The sequence below is a fragment of the Euprymna scolopes genome, chromosome 14 (genome assembly GCF_053919585.1).
Source record: "Euprymna scolopes isolate OS-2025 chromosome 14, ASM5391958v1, whole genome shotgun sequence".
NCBI classification, from domain to species: Eukaryota; Metazoa; Mollusca; class Cephalopoda; order Sepiida; family Sepiolidae; genus Euprymna; species Euprymna scolopes.
In genome coordinates this window covers 88,759,799-88,786,071 of record NC_136495.1, presented here as the reverse complement: position 1 = coordinate 88,786,071, position 26,273 = coordinate 88,759,799, and the positions used below count along the sequence as shown (strand labels likewise).

At 37.6% G+C, this 26,273-nt stretch overlaps 1 protein-coding gene across 15 annotated transcripts in view; it reads right to left on the bottom strand.

Annotated features, from left to right (window-relative positions):
• The window catches only part of LOC145293152 (uncharacterized), a 589,140-nt gene that overhangs the window by 153,653 nt on the left and 409,214 nt on the right, over positions 1-26,273 (bottom strand). For all 15 annotated transcript variants that reach the window (XM_080139591.1, XM_080139597.1, XM_080139585.1 and 12 more), the window contains 2 exons: positions 24,676-24,795; positions 24,268-24,330 (listed from right to left, as the gene is read on the bottom strand). In XM_080139591.1, the coding sequence (XP_079995717.1) occupies positions 24,268-24,330; positions 24,676-24,795 (183 nt within the window). The remainder of the gene's footprint in view (positions 1-24,267; positions 24,331-24,675; positions 24,796-26,273) is intronic.

Sequence of the window (26,273 nt, the reverse complement as noted above, 5' to 3'; positions counted from 1 at the left end):
TATCTCTCCAAATGTTTCATTGTTTCCACATATATCCTTGAGAGTTCTGTCAACTGTCTTCTAAACCTCCCTTCTTATCATTGAATATTCATCCCTATTAATTATTTTTGCTGCACTTATCAAGTTGGCTGTTTCTGAATTTTTTTTTCAAAATTATGAAGGTCATTTTCTCTTATATTTAGAGAAAACTTAAATCTGGAATGAGCAATTCGACCACCATGCATCAGTGTTGTGTCAAATGCGTATGATGCTACAGTCATTGCAATTTATCTTGAGCTCCTTACCTTTGAGAGAATAAGTTTTATTAAGAAGGTCTTTCCTGTATCTCCTGAAGCATCGATGAAAATCACTGAAGAAGAGTCTGTGTCTAAGCATATGAATTTATAAAGTGTTTCTAATTTAACAAATGTTGGTGTGTGTTTACATATTTGCTTTACTGTAGTGTTGCTCATCTATCATGGCTCTATTTGAATCACGTGAGGCAGATTCTGAAGCAAAGTCTTGCAGTGATTTGTCAGCAGCACAAAGTGTGTCAATGTGCTATTAGTGGTATTTTTATATTCATGAACAGGTTCTGATTGTTGACTTGGCTTTGCATTCATCGCTATAGAGTTGGAAAATCTTTCCCACAACTCAGGAAGATTTAAAAATTGTGTTTAAAAGTATCACAATAAACAAATCTCTTATTGCTCTTGCTATTCTTTCTCTCTGCATCCTCCATTGTTTAGATCCAAGGGTTGTCATCAAGCACTAATTACAAGTTTTGGAATGAAAGTTGACTGTGAAATTTCCATGTAAAAATGATGCCAAAACAAGGAGGAACGTTTAACAATTTTATTTTAAAAAGATTTAGATAGATGAGCCATTGGATGCGTAATGATCAGAAACTGTGTTGTTTTATCTACCCAGTGTCATGGCCGACTCCCTCCTCTCTCCAAGTCCTTGCCAGTCCAAGGGCAATAACTCTTTCTTTTTTCCTTGTTAGGTTGACCCTAACATGTCCCTTTTAAGTATTTAGCAGTAGCGAGTGCATTTTGGATTAACTTGGAGATACCTTACTCGAGTGCGACTGCGCTTTGGCCAAGTCCTGTAGGGTCTTTCAACCTTCTCGTTTACATTTGTTCGCATGGGAGGTGATGGAGATGGCAGTTCAAATGTGTCTATTAACAGATCGAATGGAATAGTTAGCATGCTGTCCTCTAAGTGTATCTGGGACGTATTTGATTTTTGTGTCGTACCCAGAATTGGTTTCCAACTTGAACATCATAGAGAAAGTGTCCCTTTGTTTTGCAAATGATGCCCGAAACCCAGCTTGCCTGGCCAGATCTGTAGTTTTGTACAAACACTGGCATGTCAATTGGAATTGATTTTTCGTTAGGACCTGGTTGTTGTCTTTGTTGCTGGGGCCGTAAAGTATCTATTGTGGTACAAAGTTTTCGTTCCATGAGTGGCTCTGATGGTGAGAGACTATGCTTCACTGCTCCATTTGGCGTTGTTTGATACGAAAGGAGGAAAGTCTGTAGGATTTCATCTGTTGTTCTCTATCTCCTAGCTTTGAGTAGTGCCCGTTTAAATGTATCCATAAAGAGTTTGGCATGTCCGTTGGATTGAGTGTGATAAGGCGGTGACCAAACATGCGTTATGCAGCACGATTTGCAGAATTGCTTGAATGACTGATGTGAATTGTGATCCATTGTCCGATACTAAAGTCTCTGGCAAGCCATGTTGACTAAATAGCCATCTGAGTACTGTTATTGTGGATTGAGTGTTGGTCTGTTGCACTGGAAATATTTCTGGCCATTTTGAATGGGCGCCCGCAACCACAAGGAAACTAAGGCCATTGATTGAACCAGCAAAGTCTACATGTATTCTGGATCATGGTTGTTCAGAGTATGTCCAGCAAGAATCCACAATCTTAGGTGGGTTCTTCTGTGCTTCCATACATTGGATACAATGTTTAGCATTACATTCAATGTCTATGTGTTTATTAGGTCAATAAACCACACTACAGGCTATTAATTTCATTCAATTAATGCCTGGATGCCCTGAATGTAACTGTCTAAGGACTGCTTGCCTGAGCTTAGTAAGAACAACCACAAGATCTGCAAACATCAGACAATCATCAATGACAGAAAGAGAGCTGCTGTGGCATTTGAACTGTTGGAGGTCCGCCATGAGCTTAGTAGGCCATGAATGCTGCACACTTTTTGGATCATTGGATCTTGATGTTTTTCTCGTTTGATGTCAGTCCTTGTCACTGGAATTGTCCGGATACGATCTGTAAGCGTGCGGTGAAAATCATCCTCGACACTGGTTGCAGCAATAACGTTATTGTGTTCTGATGAGTCGTAATAAGGCCAAATTTCATTGTTCTGCGGTATTGTATACTAAAATCATATCTCAGTAAAATGATTGCCCATTGTTGCAATCGACTGGCTGAATATACCAGGATACCTTTCTTTGAGCCAAATATTGATAGTAGTTGCTTGTGGTCAGCAGTGTAAAGTGATGACTAAACATCTTGTGAAATTTTTTATGGCAAACATTAATGTCAATTAACAAACATTAATGTCCATTAACAAACATTAATGTCAATTAACAAACATTAATGTCAATTAACAAACATTAATGCCAACTAACAAACATTAATGTAAATTAACAAACATTAATGTCCGTTAACAAACATTAATGTCAATTAACAAACATTAATGTCCATTAACAAACATTAATGCCAACTAACAAACATTAATGTCCATTAACAAACATTAATGTCCATTAACAAACATTAATGTCAATTAACAAACATTAATGTCCATTAACAAACATTAATGCCAGCTAACAAACATTAATGTCAATTAACAAACATTAATTTCCATTAACAAACATTAATGTAAATTAACAAACATTAATGTCCATTAGCAAACATTAATGTCAATTAACAAACATTAATGTCCATTAACAAACATTAATGCCAACTAACAAACATTAATGTCAATTAACAAACATTAATGTCCATTAACAAACATTAATGTCCATTAACAAACATTAATGTCCATTAACAAACATTGATGCCAACTAACAAACATTAATGTCAATTAACAAACATTAATGTCCATTAACAAACATTAATGTCAATATACAAACATTAATGTCAATTAACAAACATTAATGTCAATTAACAAACATTAATGTCCATTAACAAACATTAATGTCCATTGACAAACATTAATGCCAATTAACAAACATTAATGCCAGCACTTCTTTTACAGTTGCGTTCTGAAGGCATCAGGGATCTGGATGCATGCATGATGGCATTTCTGCGAATATGTGAGATCACTGCTCCCACACCATGGTTTTATGCCTCTGTTGCCACAACTATTTTTTTATTTGCGTCAAAGTGTTTGAAGAGTAGGTCTGATCTGATGAGTGCTTTGATTTTTGACAGTCCATGGGGTCAGAACCATTTTATGTCTTTCATCAATAGTTTGAGTGGAGCTTTGATTTGATGGAGTGACGGCAAGAAACTCCCATAGTAACTCACTAGTCCCAAAAATGCACGTAAACTGCTAACGTCTGATGGGGGTGGCATGTGTTGAATAGCTGCCACATTAGCTGGATCTGGCCAATGCCCTTGATCATCAAAAATAAATCCTAAGTATTTTATGGAAGGTAGGTAAAAATGGCATTTTTCAGGCCGGAGTTTGAAACCAAAGTGTCTTACTTAAGGGGGCAGTTCATCAGGAACTTGTTTATGTTGGACTTGAAGAAATCCAAGTTGTAGTCTGGTGGGAAACAGGCAAACAGAAGAGAGTTCCACAGATGTGCACTTCTAAGAAAGAAGTTTTGTTCATGGAATCTACATTTTGATTTAGGCACAGATAAAGAATGGGGAAAATTCCTGACAGTGGTTTCAGCTAGACAGGTGTTTATCATGAAAGATTTGTGAGGGGGGGGGGACCAGAGATTGGAGCTCAGACGAGCACTTCCCATGGAAATAATGATAAAACAATGACAGGCTCACAACGTCCCTTCTGTGGGAGAGAGGTTGTAGGGAAAAGAAAAGGGCATCCCCCACTAGGCTACAAAGTCTATTTTGTACTCTATCAAGGCAGGATAGGCTGTTTTTAGCAGCTCCGGACCAGATGTGGCAGCAGTACTCCATCTTTGGGCGTACTTAGCTCTTATATAGATAGAGTATTGCATCAGCAGTGAGATATCTATTGGAGTGGTAGAAGGATCCCACCATCTTTCCAGCAACCTTGGTAACAGATTTGATGTACGTGTTCCATTTCAGATCAGGAGTAAAAATCAATCCCAGAAGCTTGTCAAAATATGGAACCTCTCCAAGACTAGAGCCATCCATTTCAATTGATGCCAGATGGGGATCAGAGCGTTGATGACGTAAAGATAGAAGCTTGGTTTTAGATGCATTAAAAGTAACCAGTCAATCTTCCGCCCCTGTACCATGCACTCAAAATCAGAGGAGAGAATCAGAGAGAACTTTGTCATTTACGGCCTTTGATGTGTTGTCATAGATGGTCGTGTCATCAGCATAAATACAGCATAAATACAAATGATTTAAGTATGTGTTTTGGGAGATCATCGATGTAGATCAGGAAGAGAGTTGGGCCCAGGATGGACTCTTGAGGGACACCAGCATTAATACTGTGGGCCTCTGATTTCTGCCCATCAACCACTACTCTTATGAGCCTATCAGAGAGAAATGATTTAATAATTGAGAAAACATTTCCAGTTATACCGTAGCTGGAAATCTTGTGAAGTAGGCCTTTATGCCATACCTTATTGAAGGCCATGATATATCAAGAGCAATTGCCCTAGAAAGGAAGCCTTTGTCGAAAGATTCACTAATCTTGTGAGATATAACCATTAGCACATCTGCTGTTGATCTTGGCAGAACGGAAACCATATTGCATGTCACTAAGAAGGTTGTTTCTGCTGAGGTGGTTGACTACTTCTTTATTTAACATGGATTCCAGCAACTTACTCATGACACACAGGAGACTTATTGGTCTGTACTAAGAGGGAGATGACCTGTCACCTGAATTCTTAAATACAGGGCATACTGATGAGGTTTTCCAGGGTGTTGGGAAGCAATTCTCCTTAAAACAATGCTTAAACAGTTTTGTAAGTATGGGGGCAAGTTCTGGTTGGAGCTTTTTCAACACTATAATTGGAATGCCATCAGGGCTAGTTGTTTTACTGGAGTCAAAGTTCTTGATTAGCTTGGTGACATCACGCACAGATATTTGTATGCTGCATAGCATGTTGTCTGTTATAGGAGGAAATATGGGGAGTTGATGGCCTTGGTTGCATAGGGTAGAATTAGCTACAAAGTTCTTTGCAAATAGTCTGGCTTTGTCTGATGCTGACGAGATGACCTCAGGTCTATTGATGATGATTGGGATACAACGCACACTTCTGTTCTGATACTATAGAGGACATCCTTTTTAAACATGGAATGCAGAGGTAGATCAGATATGAATGTACGGAAGCTATCCCAATCAGCCATAGAGTATCGATATACTGTACATTGGAGAGGTATGTCTGAAGACTTGTTGCATTTCATTTTTATCTTAAGTGATACAACCGAGCCGTTAGAAGATCCCAGAGGAGATAGAACGAAACATGAACATAGCATTAGCAGCGGTGTGTCTTGAATGTACAATTCCATACAAAATGCCAGCTGCCACAATTCCAGCAAGCAGAAGGCGGCTTGATAGTTGTCTTTGGATCGTGTTAACTGTGGAAGCTGTCGATTGTTGTACCATCATTGAATCATGCTTCAGATTAAGAGGTGCTGGCATTCCACGCCAACTTGTAAAGTTATGTCTGGATTCTGCTCTATTTTTGACAAAATCCATGTACGAATATCTGCATCCTCCTCCGATCTTAAGTCACACACAAAAATTAAACATTTGAATTGAGCGTCTGTGATGGACGTTATTTTGAACCGCTCACATTCTCTGCAATTTGAAAAGTCAGTTGACTCACATTTCATTATATTAAGACAATTGACGAGCATATTGAATAATGAAATTTGCTCATCAAATATCTGCCTCAACGTCTGTACTGTCTTGTCAAAGTTGTAGTCATGTGGGTGCTTAGGGAGAATATAATTTGTGTACCAGTCGTGTTCTGATGACCCAAGTTTACATAGCAAAAGTCTGACCTTCCAGTCGTCAGCTTGTTCCACCCGAAAGAGGTCCTCAAAACGTGAAAATCACGTACAGAACGTTGATTTAGCTATTGGATCATAATGGAATTCCGTGATAGAATTTGTGATCGCTTATGTCATGAGTTTTGTTTCCAAAACTGGTGTTGAAGATGTTCAGAATCTCTCTGAAAAAAGTTCCATCAAACGTAACTATTGTTGCATTAATTGTTGTACGGTAACATCCATTTAAAAAGAAAAAAAGTTTAATGTAAATGTCCAGTAAATGTATTTGTTCTCACGAGTGTTTGAATAAAACAAAAACAAACCTCGTCACCAATTGTTACGTGCTTTGGAATGAAATTTGACTGTGAAATTGCCATGTAAAAATGATGCAAAATCAAGGAGGAACGTTTATTTAAGAGAGATTTAGATAGATGAACCACTGGATGCATAATAATCAGAAACTGTTGTTTTATCTACCTGGTGTGGTGTCATGGCCGACTCCCTTTTCTATACAAGGGGGATAACTCTTTTGCCAGTCCAAGGGCAATAACTTTCTTTTTTTTTCTTGTTAAATGGACCCTAACACAAAGATTCAAAAGAATTAGGTCCTTTTACATGATGAAGTAGTAGCAGCACTATTATTTGGCGAAACTGTACATACGACCAAAAATATTTGCTTTAAAGACTACTGGGTGATCAACTATATTCCTTCTCACTTTTCTTTGTTATTTCTTATTTTGGCACATTTGAATAATAGACTGTTCTGGCATGTTCATCATTTTGGCAAATTTTGAAAAACTCTGTTAGAGTTGTGTGAGAAATATTTTCATTAAGCTGTCTGTCGTTTTTTCTTTGAATATAGATCAAATGTTGATCAAGGAGATTTATCTAAAGACAAACAACTGCATATTCTCTAACATCAATTAGAAATCCAATTATCATCAAAAATGCTTCTGATGACCCAATATATCTTGCTATTAAGTTTTGCTTAATTTTGTCTTCTTTTTTAAACTGAAAGTTGCGTGATCACTTCCCTTTAATGAAACAGAAATGTGTAAGGAAAAATTCAAGATGGCGCCCGACTCTCTCTTTAACACGGTAAGTTCAGGAAAAGATGTTATAAATGTTGCAGCAATTCAATAATCTTTTTACACCGGTTCTGCACGGATTCCAACAACGGTAAAATATCCTCACACGGCACAAGAAGCAACAGCCACACGATTCCCCAGCCAACTCAATCGTCACTCTCCAACGTCTTTCTCCTCACCCGCTTTTATTGTCGTTCTAGGCCGGCTAAATTTGCATATTCCGAGAATTCGTGTGACTTTGCGAGACATCATACTTTACAAAAGACGGCGGCCGCCATCTTGGTCTTTCTTTTCTATTTTTGGTCGGTAACGCTGAGCTGGTCTCGAGGTAAGTCTTTTCCCCTCATCCGTCTCTCCCACGTATCCACACAACACGCAAACACGCGGGCGCTTATCTCCTGGATGCACGTTACACTCCCCCCTGATCTGATGATCACATAGAGAGCACTGGAGGGGGGGGGGCCTTTTAGTGTGTGTGCTTCTGCGAAGAAGTACATTCACTGTTTCAGATTCGGGCTCTGGATCTGGTTCCGCCTCATCAGATGAAGTATCGCTATCAGTCTCTGGAGGGGGCTCACTGAATCTGTGCATCGGCAGCTCATCGCTAGACGCTTCACTGCTTTCTTCTGTAGTTGTGTGACGCACCTCGGTAGCTGGGCGAAGATCTCGCACATGTCGTGGGGTTCCATCGACCAAAACAGACTGCTGGCTAATCACTCCAGATATTTGTCCTCTCTTAAACTTGTCGGTGCACCGATTTCCTGGGGGCCGCACCCACACTGGATCTCCCACTTCATATCTGTTATATGTTCTATTGTTGGCTGGCTGCGTAGTGTTGATTCCCTTCACTCCGACTCGGTACGTGTAAATAGCATTCGCAGGTGCGGTTGAAGGGGACGTCCCGTCCTTTGGCGTAATGTTGTACCAATATGTGGCTTCCGCAATAGTACATCGCTTCCTGGCAGCAATTCTCTTGATGCTGCGATGGCTTCTTTCAGCAATGCCATTTCCTGACGGCACATGCGCACATCGCAACCGTAGTCGGACGCCCCACTCATCTAACAACTGCCGAACTTGCTGGCTACAAAACGCTGCATCATTGTCAGTCAGGAGCTCTTCCAGCGCACCTTGCTCAAAAAAAATGGATGATAGGTGGCGAACAACATTTGCTGAATCCTGTCTGGTCATCTGCTGCCACACCGCAAATCTCGTAAGCCCGCAATCAATGAGAGTTAGAAAGGGCTTGCCACTGTAATGGGTAATATCCATGGCCAGCCGCTGCCACACACTCAACACTTCCAAGCGACCCTTCTGCCATCGCTCTGGTGCAAGATCAATAGACTGGCAAGCCTCACAATTTCTGACGATCTGTCTGACATCTATCTTGGTCACTGCTGGGTATACGTGCCTCACAAAATAAAGGGTCCTCTTGATACCCGGATGTCCGCTCTGTGCATGAATTTTTTGTATTTGACATGGGTCGATTGCAACTGCACAAGATCGAGCAGTAATCTCCATTCCCATCTTCGCGGCTTCATACCATTTGTGAGGTACACGGGTCAGTTGGTCAGCACGATTACAATGTGATGGCACCAGAGTGACGCTCAGTGATAGCCCATACTCAGATACCAGGTTTTTTAGCGTGTCTAGCCTTCTCCGTATTAACATTTCGCTTGCTGCCTTGGTACGGATTCGTGTCCATCCTGAAAGTGTGTCAGACACCCAGTGGTAGACACAGAGAGAATCTGTGTACAAGGTCGACTTCTTAGACTGCCACTGCAGGGCCAGATTTACCCCCTTTACAACAGCGTCCAGCTCTGCCAGGTTGATATGCTGAGAATCTGTTATGGGTCACAGCCAACACGCATCCTCGAACACGTTTCCTCCTTGCTCCAACGATACTCCCAACGACAAAGTACTGGCATCAACCCACACACCTACGTTGTCTCCATTAACACACCACCGCCCACAGGCAGAGTCCTTCTTGTTCACTCTCTCCAGTGTCTCTTTAATCATCAGAGTTAGTAGGACATCATCGGATATGTCATCCCAACCCGTGGTTGTTAAATTTGCTCTGCGTTTAATTACACCAACAGCTGCGCGGAGCCAGCCACAGACCGGTAAGTGACCAACAAGTTTTCCACACCAAGAAAAAACGGTCCGCCTTGTAACGAGGTTGGGGATGCTTGGAATTTCACTGCCACGCCTCCATTGTAGGGTGCCATCTTCTTCATAAACATCCAATCCCAATACACGTGCTCTTTCCCTTAAACGTTCGGGATTCTTGCATTCCAGACCAAACTGAGCCAACTTTTCTTTGACACACGACGCAGACTGTACATCTTCATTGACGTATACGTCATCAATGTAAGCTGACGTTGAGTCCCTCATGAGCTTTTCTTGGGACAATACTGTATTGACAATAGTCTTCATGATCTGTGGTGCCACATTTAGGCCAAAGCCAAGGCGTGTAAGGCAGTACCTCTGCCCCTGGAACCAAACTGTCTGGAACGGCTACGTCTCATCAACTCGCACCTGTAAATAGGCTTTTCGCAAATCCAATATCGCGATATTAGTGCTTTTCTGACGCCATTCCCTCAACTTACTGGCGCATACGTCAGCATCGGCAGTGTAGGTTTCAATATGCTTGTTAAGCTCCCTATAGTTCAGCACGGGCCATACTTTTGACTTGTTATGCTGGACTACTGCCATCAAGGGTATTAGACCCTTGGGAGGCCCAAGCTTGTCCTCAGGGTAGGGGATTAACCAGCCATCTTGGATCCACGCCTTTAGTTCCCTTTCGTATTCTGCTCGGGCCTCACTGGGTATAGGGTACTCTGCAACCCCATTCTTGAGTTTAGTCGGTGCCATTCCCTCGGTCCACTTCCAAGATGCAATCCAGGCCCTCTTGCACGAGTCGTAGTGCACTGTAAAATCCGGCCGATCGATATGGAGCGCTGCACACACTGGGGCCTCCAAGAATCGCACCTTTCCATCCCGATGAATTGCGACTCCCCCCAGCGCCTTGATGGCATCGTATCCGAGCAACAGGTCAAACCCCAGGAGATTTCCTTGGGTCACGAGCACATTGATCTTAGTGGCTGCACCGGTGTCCGTGTAGATCTTGACAGTTCCAGCTCCACAGCATGTCTGGGTCTCGCCTCCTATCGTGGTGACTTTGATCTCCCTCTTAGTCTAACTTGGACACAGCCTGGCGCTCACTATAGTATGCGAACAGCCTGAGTCGAGAAGTGCTGAGCAGGGTATCCTGTTTACGCAGACGGTCATCACTGGTTGCGCCTTGTTCAAATTTTGCTCGGGGAGCAGGGCGGCGCTGACGTCCTCTCCCCTGATACGTTTCCCGCACAGTTTTCGGCTAGATGCCCCAAACCGCCACAATTAAAACAGCGCACACGCCCCCTGTTGGTGCAATTCCTTGCAAAATGTCCGCGTCGGCCGCAGCGAAAACATTTCCCATTGCTTGCAGGGTTCTGATTCGGAATCTCCCGAGCGCCAATCTGGCCTGTCTGTGTCACCATCACAACTGGTTCCCCCAGGTCCTCCTCATCTTTGATGATGGCTCGAGCACGTTCCATCAAGTGTTCTATGGTCGTTGTTGAAACGCTGGTTGAGGCTCTCAGTAGCTGCTTCACCCGAGTGGGAAGGCCCGCCACAAACGCGTACGCGAGCGTCCGCTCCGACACCTCTCCACCGAACAGAACTGCGAGTTTCTTTAACTCAGCGAAGAAAACGTCCACGCTTTCCTCCGGTAGAAGTTTTCGGGAAGCAAATTTTTCATAGGCCGTACAAGGATCCATGGCAAATGCCTTGTACAGCGCAGCTTTAATTGCGGTGACATCTCCCTTTTCGGCAGCACTGAGTTGCTGATATACACTCAAGGCACCCCCAGCCAATCTCAGGGGAATCACAGTGTGTACCCTTTTCACCTCACAAAGGTCGCACGTCAGTTCGACCCTTTCAATCCAGTCGACGATGGACGTGGACCCGTCAAACTCGGGTATGAGCTTTAAGTCAAATTTTGACTCGGTCATAGTCCTAGAGGCCAAATGGCCGAGATAGCTTGTAACAGAAATGTGTAAGGAAAAATTCAAGATGGCGCCCGACTCTCTCTTTAACACGGTAAGTTCAGGAAAAGATGTTATAAATGTTGCAGCAATTCAATAATCTTTTTACACCGGTTCTGCACGGATTCCAACAACGGTAAAATATCCTCACACGGCACAAGAAGCAACAGCCACACGATTCCCCAGCCAACTCAATCGTCACTCTCCAACGTCTTTCTCCTCACCCACTTTTATTGTCGTTCTAGGCTGGCTAAATTTGCATATTCCGAGAATTCGTGTGACTTTGCGAGACATCATACTTTACAAAAGACGGCGGCCGCCATCTTGGTCTTTCTTTTCTATTTTTGGTCGGTAACGCTGAGCTGGTCTCGAGGTAAGTCTTTTCCCCTCATCCGTCTCTCCCACGTACCCACACAACACGCAAACACGCGGGCGCTTATCTCCTGGATGCACGTTACATTTAATGTATTAGTCATTTAATGTATAATTCTCTTTAATTATGGATTTAATGGATTTAAAAGAAGTGCATATTTCTACATGTTTTTTTTTAAATTCAATTTTCACCCCAAATAAGGCACAGTACCACTTTGAAGTAGGGGGCTACTATTGGGGACGTAAGTTGCAAGGATATTATGAAGGGAGATGAGCAGCAAGATGTCTGTTCGCATTACACTTGCACTTCTGCATGTCAGTACAGTTGGGAAAGCAAAATCTTGGAAGGGAGTTCCAAGCCTAGCAGTTCTGGGGAAGAAACTTTCTTGCACCTAGGGATCTCTACTGTGTAGGGGTGGGATTTGGTTGCTTGTTGGGTCTGTCGGGGGGGGGGTACTTCCGTCCAGGTGGTACAAGTGCTTGTAGTTCGTCAGAGCACTCACCATCAAAATGCTTTTAGAACAGGCAGAGGGATGCAACATTTCATTGACAGGACAGAGGCTGAAGCTTGGATGACAGTTCAGGACTTATCAGGTTGACAACTCTCTTCTGAACCCTATCCAGGAGTGACAGACTAGTAGCAAATGCACCAGCCCAAATGTGACAGCAGTACTCCATACATGAGTGAATGGTGGTCTTACAGAGGTACAGGATAATTTCAGACGTAAGTAACTTTCTAGTACGGTAGAGAGAACCCACCTTTTTCGCGGCAGTCTTGGCAATGCTCTCAATGTATCTGTTCCAATTCATGTTCTCTGTAAACGTTAGGCTGAGGAGTTTAAAGGAAGTACTTTCAGCTAATGTGTTTTGGGCCATTGCTTTTGGTGGTAAAGAAAGTTTCTTGTAATTATTGAAGGAAACAAGCTTAGTCTTGGCAGCATTGAATATGACCATCCATTTTTGTTCCCATTCCACTATAGATTGGAAGCCTTCCTTTAGTGTTTCTGCCATTTCCTTAGATATGTGTTCATTTGTTTTCCCCTCGGACCTATTATAGAGAATGGTGTCATCAGCAAATATATCTGAGAGACAATTTTATCATGGAGGTCATTTATGAATATTAGGAATAATAATGGTCCTAGGATAGACATTTGTCATATTGTTTAGATGTACGACCGCTGAAGACAACCTGGATTTTTCTCTTACTTAAGGATTTAATTAAATTATGTATTCTTCCAGTGATACCATATGATCTGATTTTCCTTAGAAGACCATTGTGCAATACTCTGTCGAAAGCCTTAGACATATCAAGGGCTGCCACTCTACCCTCCCCTGCTTTGTCCAGTGAACGGAATATACATTCAGAGATTACAATTAGGATATCTGCTGTGGAACGGGCTTGCATAAATTCATATTGATGGTCGGTCAAAAGTTTAGTAGCTTGATTAATTAATGGGGCAATAATTTAATGGGTCAGTTCCTTCACCAGAATTTTTAAAAACTGGTACTACAGAAGCAGTTTACCAGTAGTCAGGAAAGCAACATAGTTTGGAGAGAACTGAAGCAACCTCAGTGGAGCATTTTTTTAATAACACAGCCAGAATGTGATCGGGACCACATTCTTTTGAGATGTCTAGGTTTTTTAAGATACTATACACCTGATCATCTAGTGTGGTTTCTATCTGCAAAGGAAAGTCAGGGAGGAAGTGGTTTGCTGGGTCCAATGAGGAGTTTGAGGCAAACGGACTGGCAAGCAGGTTAGCCTTCTCAGTTGCCATGCAAACAACCTCATGATTGATAGTGGGGGAATTGTTGACTGCCCATTATTTACTACACTGTTGTAGATTTTCGAAAAATCACGGGTTCCTAATTATTGTGCTTCGATGCATTTTCTAGTGGTTTCAGTATATTCTCTCTTAGCTGTCGCTATTTCTCTCTTGGACTTATGTCAGTTGAATCTGCAATACGCATGCTGCCTTTGAGCAATGGCAGCTGCACAAGCAGAAGTAAACCAATGGGGAGAGTGGAGCTTGCTATAGAATTTCCGTGTGGGAACGTGTGCTTCAATTGCAGTTTTGAACCATTCAGTGGTTTCATTTGCACACTGTTCAGCTGGAAGAGAAATGATATTTCACCATGGGGCATCTCTGATAAGATCCCTGATGGCTTCTCAGTCAGTCTTTTTATAATACTTTGTTGCTTTGAACAGTGACTCTTCAGTTTTGGATCGAAAATTCAGGGTGATTTCTACCATTATCACAGCATGATCAGCATTCCCAAGTTGGGCTGTGGGCATTTCTTACACAATCATGGTCCCCCCTCGCCAAACTTTCATAAGAAACACCCGTCTAGCAGAAAACACTATCACTAATTTCCCCCATCTTTATCTGTGTCTAAACCTAAATATAGATTCCATGAGCAAAGCTTCTTTCTTAGAACTGCACGGCTATGGAATTGTCTTCCGTTTTTCTGCTTTCCAGCTGACTACAATATGGTTGTCTTCAAGTCTAACGTAAACAAGTTTTTGATGAGCCATTCCATATAAGTTAACAAATTTACCGAATCTCCATTACTAACGGTTACTATATTGTCCAATTTCTTTAACCCTTATCCTCGAGTGGCCTCTTGGCCTTGATAAGTGGTGATGCCTATGTAAAAAAAAAAAAAAAAATTGTGGTCAGAAATAGATCTAGAAGTGAGGTATGTTGATCTTGCTGGTCTGGGAAATGTGTTGGAAATGTAACTGTCTGTGGTAGGGAATGAGATATAGAGAAGCTAGGTGTTGTGCTACCAGCTGCGCCTGTGTATGTAGAGAATCCAAGCCAGTTACTATGGTGGACATTAAAGTCACCAAATACATGCACTTGTGCACTAGTGTCGAGGGAGAGTGCTGTATCTATGCTGCCAAAGACTTTGTTTATTAGGGTACAGTCCTAGGTCAAGGGAGAGTGATAGAGAAAATTTCAGTAGCTAATATTGTGTTGCATGTTAAGTCTGAAGCACATAAAGGCCTGGTCGTCTGATTCTAGTTTTGTTTCTCTAGTCAAGAGGAGGATGTTTCAAATATAGATCCAAGTCCGTGTATATGGCTGTCTGAGTCCTTACAGCAGATAACCAGGCATGTTAAAGTCGTTAGAGGGAATGGAGGAGTTTATGTTAGTTTCACTTAGTGCCAAGATATCCGGGGTGTTTACTTGGAGAAATGATTCAAAATCTTCTACATTAGTTCTAAACCCACGGATATTCGTAAATGCAAGCCTCAAGGGAGGAGGCAGGTTGGTTTTGTTTGAGTTTGTGCCTGGTTTAAACATAATTTTTGCTTGAACTGTCATTTCATTTTATTTAAAAGTTTCAGTTAAGGTGAGTAAGAGGTGCTGGACAAGTGATTGTGCAGAATACCAGACATGCAATACAGCTGACTCCTCATCTACAGGATTGTGGCCTCAGAAAAACCCACCGGAGATGAGTGCAGGGTCCCTTTCCATGCACGACATGACACTACAATCATCCCGATATAATACAACTGTTGATGGAGCAGCCGCTCTAAGCACTACCAAAGAGTTAGGGCTCCTATATTATCAGTCAGAAATAGCAGCCAGGAACTGTCAATCCGGTATCCTCAACCCATCAGACAAAAGTCAGCCCCATCCAACTGCACTGGCATATATGGCACTCATACACCCCTACAATGCCCAGTTTAGGGGGATGGGATGTGGTGAGAGCGGGGAAAACGACGTTCATTGCCCTAGTCAGGAAACAAGCTTGACCACTAGGTGATTCTGTTGAGTCCCTGTGACAGCACCTCTGCGCCTGGGTAATAGGCAAAGAAAAAGTATGAAAGCCAGGCGATAGACAGAGCCTATCTACTTCTTAAGCAGTTTAGGTTTGCCAACCGATGATTTGTTTGAGTCACCAGCTCTAGGAAGGGTGTCGTCCGGGACTGAAGAGGCCTCCCTCCCCTAGGTTTAGCTTCAAAGTTTTCCTTCTAGACGGATGACCTGGAAAGATCTATGTATCCATCAGCAGGAAGAGGGTTTGCCCAGTGCCTGGGTCCTAAACCAGGTATTTCTGTGACTCTGTTAATGGATTATTTAGTAGAGGTTATATATCTACTAAAAAATTACACTCCTCAAGGTGATTAAAAAGGACATTACAATGCTTTTAAATTCATTGTTACTAGAAGAGAGGATAAGTAAGAATTCATGCAGTGGAAGCAACTAAATTTGCAACAGGTTGGTTTGAGAGAGAGGATTTAAAATATGGTTAAGATATAGTTCATATGTTAGTTTAGGAATAAGATAACATGTTAAAGTATGATTAAATTGCTATTATGAATTAAAATTCGGTGCCACAACTCTGAATATTTAAGACGACAGAAAGATAAGATGTATATCAATATAGATACAAGTAACGACATTTATGATTTGGGGTACAGTTCAGTATAGGTATAACTAGAAAATAATATATAAGCTATTCTGCAAGTATAATTAATTAAAGCTTATAATATATAAGCTATTCTGCAAGTATAATTAATTATAAATAGATATGTCTTGTTTTCAGTAGATACGAATATATGGGATTGTAGATATTAAGTATTTTTGTCATGTTCAGACTTCTAACGAAGCAAGATAACTTCGCCTTTCATTTAAAATCCTGAAGCTTTTTTTTTGCATAACAAAGAGTATCGGTTCAGTTTTTTCGTATTAATTATTGTAATACTGTCTCCTTACTATTTATATAGAATCGCTATTTAATAGAGTCACTATTTATCACTTTAAATGTATGTATAAGACTATGGCTAGTAAGTATCTACTTTAAAGTTTAGCTATGGGATAAAGTATATTCTAATACATGCCTTAGCAGTAGAAATCTTTAGATGTTAAGTGTTTATCGATTTCAAAAAAGCCAGTCTGTTAAGGGTAAGGGTTGAGAGCTAAACCCTTTTAAGGTATGTGCAATGGATTAGATTTAGTGGCAGCTTCGGAAGTAGAGCAATTGGTTAGTCAGGAGAGAGGATTTTAATGAACAGTACAGTATGATGACACATTTTGGATAGAGTTTAGGAGGAAAAATAATGTTTATCATGCAAAACAAACAAACAAAAGCAGTTGTCTTGGAGGTATTATTGGATATAATTGGATATGTGTAGCATGTTAGCAACAGTGTTTTTACAGTTTTGAGAGAAATCATAAGTATATAAGAGTTGTGGTTTGTTGTTCTAGGAAGGAATAAGGGTCAGTCACAAAGCATCTCAAACGAATCCCTGATATTGTAACTCTGCGTCTGTGTCATTTTCTTTTAAAAGTAGTTGAATAGAGTATTATAAAGTGTTGTTTATCTTAGCTCAAAAATGGGATAACAGGACTGGCTAATAAGAGCACATTTAACAAGAAAAGGATTTAAAAACTACAAAATGAGTGCAATTAAAATGTTCAGGTCAAATAAAAAAATAATTGCAATGTACAACTGATGTGCTTACAGTTATATCGCATAGGATTAGCAAATCTCTCGACAGAGGCAACCTTTCTAGGGCAATTGTTCTTGACATATCTAAGGCCTTTGATAGGGTATGGCATAAAAGTTTACTTCACAAGATCTCTAGCTATGGTATAGCTGGATATGTCTTCTCAATTATTAAATAATTTCTTTCTGATAGATTCATAAGAGTAGTAGTTGAGGGGCAAAAATCAGAAGCTCACAGTATTAATACTGGTGTGCCTCAGGGGTCCATCCTGGGCCCAACTCTTTTCCTGATCTACATTAATGATCTTCCAAATCACATCCTTACATCATTTGTAGACATTTATGCTGATGACACTACCATCTATGGTAGCACATCTAAGACAGTAAACGACCAAGTTCTCTCCGATTCTCTCTCCTCTGACCTTGAGCATGTGGTACAATGGGGGAAGGAGTGGCTGGTTTCTTTTAATGCATCTAAAACCAAGCTTCTCTCTTTACATCATCAACATTCTGATCCACATCTGGCATCAATTGAAATGAATGGCTCCTGTCTTCTGGAGGCCTCAAGTTTTGACAAGCTTCTGGGCTTGACCTTTACTCCTGATCTTAAATGGAACACGTACATCAAATCTGTAGCCAAGGCCGCTGGAAAAATGGTGGGATCTTTCTATCGATCCGGTAAATATCTCACTGCTGATGCAATTCTCTATTTATATAAGAGCCAGGTACGTCCAAGGATGGAATACTGTTGCCACATCTGGGCAAGAGCTGCTAGAAAGGACTTGTCCTGCCTTGATAGAGTTCAAAATAGACTTTGTAGCCTCATAGGAGATGTCCTTTTCTCTTCCCTGCAACCTCTATCTCACAGAAGAGATGTTGCGAGTTTGTCTTTGATGTATCGTTATTTTCATGGAAAAGTTTGACTGAGCTTCAGTCTATGGTCCCCCCTCACCAAACTTTCACAAGAAACACTTGTCTAGCTGAAAACACTATCAATAATTACCCCCACTCTTTATCTGTGATTAAACCTAAACGTAGATTCCATGAACAATGCTTTTTTCTTAGAAGTGCATGCCTGTGGAATTGTTTTCCGTTTTCCTGCTTTTCGGCTGACTACAATATGGTTGTCTTCAAGTCTAACGTAAATAAGTTCTTGATGAGCCGTTCCATATAAGTTAACAAATTTACTGAATTTTCATTACTAATGATTACTATATTGTCATAGGAGAACATATTCTCTCCTATGATTGGATTAAGAAATATATAAATATTTCTTATAATATATAAATATGTTTATTGATATATTAATTAAAACATAAAGACGTTTCTAGAATATCGTTATTCATAAAAATAAATGATAATCGGCGTCTATAAATATAAAAAGGCGTAGAACGCCTTTTTGTTCCTTTTTGAGTCTCTAGAAGGTTCCAGGAAGTTCCTTTTAAAACTCATATAAAAGAAACGCTATTGGTGAATAAAGTCAGTTCGTGACATATTTTGGGATGCAAAAAGAGGCAACCAACGTCCAAATTCCGGCTTCCACATAAGGCCGTAAAAACAAAAACCTCACTGAAGAACTGGCTGTCTGGATTTTGGTAAAGTTTTTATTTATTCTTTGAGTTTGTTGACCGAAACACATATACATATAAAAATACACTAAACAAAACATTTCAAAACAATACATTAAGAATTACGATCTTTATGATCTAAGGGAGACAATTTATTAGCGAGTTGTCGCCCTTCAAACATGGTAATCTTTTCTTTTGTTTTTTCTTGTTAATTTATTTTTAAATAAATTTCTGTTTCGTTAAATCTTTTTCTTTTGTTTTAATTTTATTACATGTGGGTGCTGATAAATCCCTAGACCATACGAGCTATGATCAGCACACATATGTAATAATATTGTCCAATTTCTACTGCACACTCTTTAACCCTTATCCTTGAGTGGCCTCTTGGCCTTGTTAATGTGGTGATGCCTGTGTAAAAAAAAAAATAAAAACTGTTTGCGATATTAAAACAAATAGATTTCAGAAGTTAAATAAATGGAGAAAATTGCTTAACTTTTGGTCTGGAGAAAATGACCCTGTGTTCTCCAGTTCATATCGTAAAAGAAAAGAAAAACTTGCCCGCATGTCTTTTCCATGTCAGGTACTTAAGGACCTATTGAGGAGGTGGGAGCGGGGATGTAATCTTTGTATGATTCTGTATTCTTGTTTATTTTTTGGTTTTTTTTCCCCTTCCTACCTTCCCCCTTTATTTCTCAAGCTTTATCTACCTCTTTTTTTTTATTTACAATATTCTTGGTTCTAAAGTTTAAGAAGGGTAGATCTATCTTATAATTAAATACAATAATGGATCTTGTATCAATTTGAGCACTCAAATTATTTTGTATTAATTTAGGTGAGAAAAATTCATTTGAAATCTGGTTAAAAAATAATATAATAATGCAATATTAAAATGCAAAGACTGGGTTAAGTTTAGACTAGTTAAGAATAATGCATACCGCAGAATAAAGGGCGTGTTTTCAAGTTAAGATATCATGCAAATTTTATTTGGAAATTTCTCCTTTTCATGGATGACGTTTTTTTTTTAATTGTAGATATAAAAATAAAAATAAGAACAGGACTGGCTAATAAGAGCACATTTTTCAAGAAAAAGGTTTAAAAACTACAAAATGAGTACAATTAAAATGTTAAGAATTTAAATCAAAGCTGAAATAAGAAAAGTATGATTGCAATGTATAACATGTGATAGTTCAATTACTTCAGTAGCATCATGTTGTAAGGTACAACCCATTTTTGATTTTATAACTTTTACATTCTTTGTAGCCTTGAGACATCCTATTTTTGGCGACCTTCGCATATAAATAGGGTATAAATCATGTCCACATCTTGTTTCATTTTGAATACCTCTTTGAACAGTTCCTATTTTTCCAGCATGGAGATGTACTATTGCAGATGGTCCATGTATCATAACTATGCATTTCCTTCTGAATCTTCAACTCTACTTTGAATTTCGGCTTGAACAGAGTCATCATAATTCTGGGTTTAGATTTTTCTTTCATCCATAGCAGGTAATGTAGGTGTGGTAAACCTCTTTCTGGTATTCAACTCTTCGAATGTAAGCAATGCAATTGCTCAACAGCCCTTGTGATACTGTTAAATATTTAATGAAAAGTTTCCTTTTTAAATAACAAATTTGAGCAATTATGTCAGGTCTATCATGCGGCAGTTAGTTCTTGATGAGATTATCTTTAATCTTAGGCTAGTTTAGATTGCATGTCATTGTGATAAAATATGTTGCATTTCCTTATTTTCTAACATATATTGTGGACCATAAACAAATATTGATGAAAAAATAACTTTTCTGCCAATGTTACTAAGATCATGTAACGCATTGACGAAACCTCTCTATGTTGTAGATCTAAGAAAGGCTTGATTCAATCAAATAAATGATTCAAACGATCGATTTCATTTTTTTCATACCATATCTATAACATACTGCTGAAAAAATTTCCCACTTTTTAATACTTGGTTAAATTCATCATTATGGATCATAATGCAGAAGGCATAATAATGCATAACAGTTAATTTTTGGTTATTTGTCTTTGTCATCTCAGGATGCCAGCTATCTTTGCCATCAGAGAAAAACAGTGTATACTGTAGTGGATCGTATCATCAATGATATTCCAGTATTCAAGTTGTTCATCTTTTTCTCTTAACATTATGTGGTGTGATGTTATCTGTTCACTGTTATTTTGAATAATTATTCATACTTCATTAGGCATTTGATAACTGTATCATCTTTCGTGTTCATTAGTCAGCTTCCTTGTAGGATCTATAGCAATAACTGCATCAGGGATATTGTACATCATGTTATTATCTTGTTGAAAGGTTGTCACATATTTATTATCATATCTTAGCATATACTCGATATTTTCTATGTTTCGACGTAACTCATTGTTCCAGTACAAATTCATCCGTACATCAATACTGTATCTTTTGTCTAGAAAGTATATCTGAATAAACTGAGCTAGATTTTCTGGCTCGGGTAATAATGATCCAATATAGTGATCGATTTGCCCTTGAATAACTAAAAATAGATTTCATCTGTTTTATAGATTTATTTCTTTGCAACCAAAAGATGTCATTTGAAACAGGCTATTATATTATCTCAGATGCTTTCTGAAGTGGCAAGCTTTTTCATCTTGATCATCATATGAATAATGGAGTTTATTTGGCAATTTAACTTTATTGTTCATACAGCAACAAGCTTTGCTTTACAATGGGAACATACATCAGACACATTTCCAACGTTTGTAATTTTGCTCTGCGTCAGAAATTATTCTGAATATTTTGCAAAGCAAGTTGTTTTTTTTCCACAACCGTATCATCACCTCGCTCTTGTTCATCCCCTGTTCTTTGACTACTCAGTCTCTCCTGTCTCTATTGTGGTGTCTCATCACTTTGCCTTTGTTCATCTCTAATTCTCTGGATAGTCAGTCTATCTTCTCTCTGTTGCAGTGTCTCTTCATCTCATGTCTGTCTATTTTTTATTCTACAGCTGGTCAGTCACTCTTCCCTTTTGAAGAGACAAGAAATAATGAAAAAATAGATTGATTCATTATTTCTTGTCTCTTCAATTCTTATTCTTCGGTGTCCAGTCAATTTTCTCTCTGCTCTCTGTTTCTAAATTTGTACATCTATAAATTTTATCCCTCTATTTTTGCTAGTGAATTACTCTTTCCTCATTTGTTTTTGAAGCTCTCTGCAGTATACCATTCTCTCTGATGACGCAGTCAAATTCTTCTTTGCTGCTCAGTCTCAATAAGTTGTGGCATGTAAGAAGGACCTTCTTAGTGCTGACTGACATTACTTCTTAGTTTTTTACTTTTCACTTGGCTGTGTACCATGTTGATGAACAACAGCATTGATAAAAATACCTACGAAGATTGTAAATTATTTTTTTTTTACAACTTTATTGACAAAAATTAAATTCAAATTAAATTCTATAAAGAATTTAATTTTTTCTTTAAATCTTTTTTTAACAACCTATGAAGAATTTAAAATTTGTTAACAAAAATGGATTTGATATGCATTAAAAAAATGACCGAATAGCTTCAAGTAGTTGTTTAATTTAAAGAAAAAAAAATAGTATTTAGACAATAATAGGTACTTATGCATACCGACCCGTATTTCTGTGAGTTTGACTTGGGCATGACCAGAAGCTGACATAAAACGCTGGCATATTCTAAGCGCTGATCAGTCATTGAAAAATCGTTAATGAAAATGTAAGTGGACGACTTTTAACAAATTGAAAGAAAAAATAGTTTTGAATCATGCATATATTGGGTAAAGAAAATATTTTTTAAAAAAATCACATAAATAGAGCAACTAGTTATTTAAAAAATTTTTTTTTTTTTTACATGAGAAAAACATTTTTGTTTTGTTTTGCTGTGTGAAAATGATTCTTTTATTGATATTTGATGTTAATTAACGCATTTATACTCCTAGCTGTCACCAACTTCTGTTTCATTGACTGACTCATGGTATATCATGTCCTAATAGAAAAACAGTAGATTTTCCATATTTTATTGCAATAAAAATTTGCCTCGTTTTACAGATTTTGAAACGAACACAGTTATATAATTTATTTTTCAATTAATAAATTAAATGCTTATGCATAGAACTGTCTTTCTGGTTTGTGAAGCTCTCAGAAGATTATTTGAAAGGCTTCTTGAAAGAGGATAGCTTTGAACTCCTCTGTTCTTTCACCCAACAATTTGATAAATAAATTCAAATGCCTACTTAAGTATTTGCATAATTTAAACAAAAAAAAAAAGTTAAAACACTTTTAATCGAAAAATCCAACCTCTGTATATAGTTTCAGTTCAATTCCTATAGAAGTCCCACTCAGACCAAGTTTTTTAATTTAATTCATTTTCTTTTTAAAATTATTTTCAGTTTTATTTATTTATTTATGTATATTCATTTTGTATATGTTGGAACAATTAGTAAAATGCAGATGTAAAAAAAAAAAAATGGCATTTATGGTTTTGTTTTTATTTATTTATAAAGCAAATAAGTTGATCTGAGTTTTATATTAATATAGAAATCTACAAATGATTTAAAAACTACACATGACATATTTCAGAGATGTACCATAGTTTTATTGACATGAGTGAACTGTTACTGTTTAGAAAAGGTCTTTACAACTCATTTTAAATCTTGAGCAACTAATAAAAGAAAGACAATTTGAAAACAAAACATTTGAATTTTAACTCTTGCATTCTTCAATCAAGCACTTTATTGATTTATTTTCAACATACCCCAACACACTAATATATATATATATATATATATATACAAATAAATAAAATTTTATAAAAAAAATACTTTTATAGATCAGCCAATGTTTTGACATTAACAACAAGACATGTTAAAATTATCCATCAGATAAATATTATGGATAATTTTATTTTTTATTAAAGATGACAGTTGATAATTTCATTTTTTTAATTATATTATTTTTGGAACCCGATGAGACATGTTAACCTCAAAACATTGGTCGATCCAAGTAGGTTCTTCCTAATGTTTATATGTTTTTTTTATAAAAACTATTGAGCACTTTTCACAGAAATATTGTTTTATCAATCATGTTATCAATAAATTTGAACTCATTTAATATAATGATTGCAAACTGTGCATTCAATTTTTATTTCACACTAGTTAAAATAGTTGAGTTCTTTTGCTTAATGTAAAACATGTAAATTCTATTGGAGCAAAGAAGAAATGCTATCAATAGTTGACTTTTTCTAAATGTTGGATACTTTAAATACAATTAAAATTTACTTACTCAGCTGGACTGGGTGTAAAAAACAAAAGTCCTCATAAGAAAGACTCAAAGTTTACTTGATGATAGCAAATTTAAACTTTATTCTTTTTACCAAAACTTAAAAATTAAAGTCAAAAGTAATAATTTTTAATGCTTTTATAAAATGTCAAATCTCATGTGACATATGTTTTTAAAATAAAACTGTAGCAACAATTATAAGTTTTGCAAGATAATAAATTGAACAAACCCCTTCGAGTCGTGTGTCCATGGGTCTGTACACATTTAGTGTTTCTATTTCACCAATAGAATTCTGAAAAAGAAAAAAAATTCAAATCAATTTTCATCAAAGGCAAACGATTTAGAAGAATACTCTTATGTTTGATGAAATTTATGCTATAAATATATAAAATTGATCACTTGCAATCATTTATGGACATTTAAAGACCATTTATGTAACTAGCAAAAATTTGTTCAAAATTCATGAGAATCAGCTAAAGATTATAATCATAGATCACCTAATTATTCACCTAAGTGGTCATTTCTTATTCTTTTTTGTCATTTTCAGCATGATTCATTTAATTTTTTTGTCATTTTCAGCATGATTCATTTAATTTTAGAGACTGAAGCAGCAAATGTGATTATGATGTGTACCTACCATAGTTCTTATCTGTACAGCTTTCCCTGGAGTGGGTAATGGTCGCCCAAATGCAGATGCCATCAGTTCTTGCATGGCTTCTGGGGATTTCAACCGACTTGCTTCCATTTCATTTAATAACTATATTTTTATTAGGAGAAAAATGTTTTAGAAATTAAAAAAAAATTACTTTTGGTAGATATTTGGAATTAAAGTAGGAAAAAATAACCCTTTTTTTTTTTTAAATTCAATGAACTTTTCAGAATGTTGAATTTTTTAAAATAAGTAATTATAATTACCATTATTTTACAGTTGTGAAAAAAAGTGGCTAATAATTGTTAAATTCTAAGTGAAATTACAAGCATGTAATAAAACAAATCTAATTTTGTAGATTAAATAAAGGGTTCAATTAAAAATTCTAACTATGCCAAAGATAAGGCTGGAATGCACAGCAGATGAAAAAGTGTATGAAACATAGCAGTTTGACTACAAATAAGGTCAAATGTTTGGCATTTATTTGCATATCACATTACTTGTGAAAAAAAGAAAAGAAAAGAGTATTGCGCAGGAGCAAAAAGTAAAATATAAAGTTTAGCAGCGTTAGCATACTTCCCAATTTTTTAATATTTTATTAACATTTTAGAATCATAAGATTGTGAAAAAAAATGTGAAAAAAATCATGACTGGAAGGAAACAGAAAGACTGGAAATTTATGGAAGATTTATTATAAGTCTGACAAACTGGAGTGTTTATGCTGTGAAAATAAGTGAAAACAGTGACATTATTATAAAATTTAACAGCTATTTATCAGGTTATATCGATGCAATTAGCATGTAAATAAAATCTAATCTATCCTCTTTCTAATGATATAAATTATTTTCTTGTACAACTAATGTTTTCTTTGGTAGATTGAATTGAATTATGTAATGGCAAATACATTTAGTTCCACTTGTTTCAACAATAAATTTTTAGTCTTGTTCACACTGTAAATTAATCCATGTTGAAAATGTTAGGTTATTCTTCAATTTGGTAAGCAAACTATAACATTCTAAGTAAATTTTCATTAATAATTTTCAAGTTGAAAACTTCAGTGAATAAGATTTTACAGAAATTTAATTTTAAAAAGTATGCTTTTGATATTATTGGAGAAAGCAGAGTTTCTCTAATAATAATTAATGAGACCAACCAGAACTAGCTGTTTAAATGTTGTCTTCAGGAGAAATGCTTCCCAACACCTTGGAAAACCTCATCAGTCTGCTTCATATTTAAAAATTCAGGTGATCAGTCATCTACCTTTCAGTACAGATCAATGTCTCCTGTGCGCCATGAGTAAGTTGCTAAAATCTGTATTAAATAGCTGATGTGCAAACTGTAACACAGGATTAGGAAATATCTCAATGAGGACTTCATTTGTAGGGCAATTGCTGTTGACATATCCAAGGCTTTTAATAGGGTATGGCATAAAGGTCTACTCCACAAGATCTCCAACTTCGGAATAACTGAAAATGCCTTCTCAATTATTAAATCCTTTCTCACAGATAAGTTTATAAGAGTAGTGGTTGATAGCAGAAATCAGAAACTCATAGTATCAATGCTGGCATCCTTCAAGGTTCCATCAT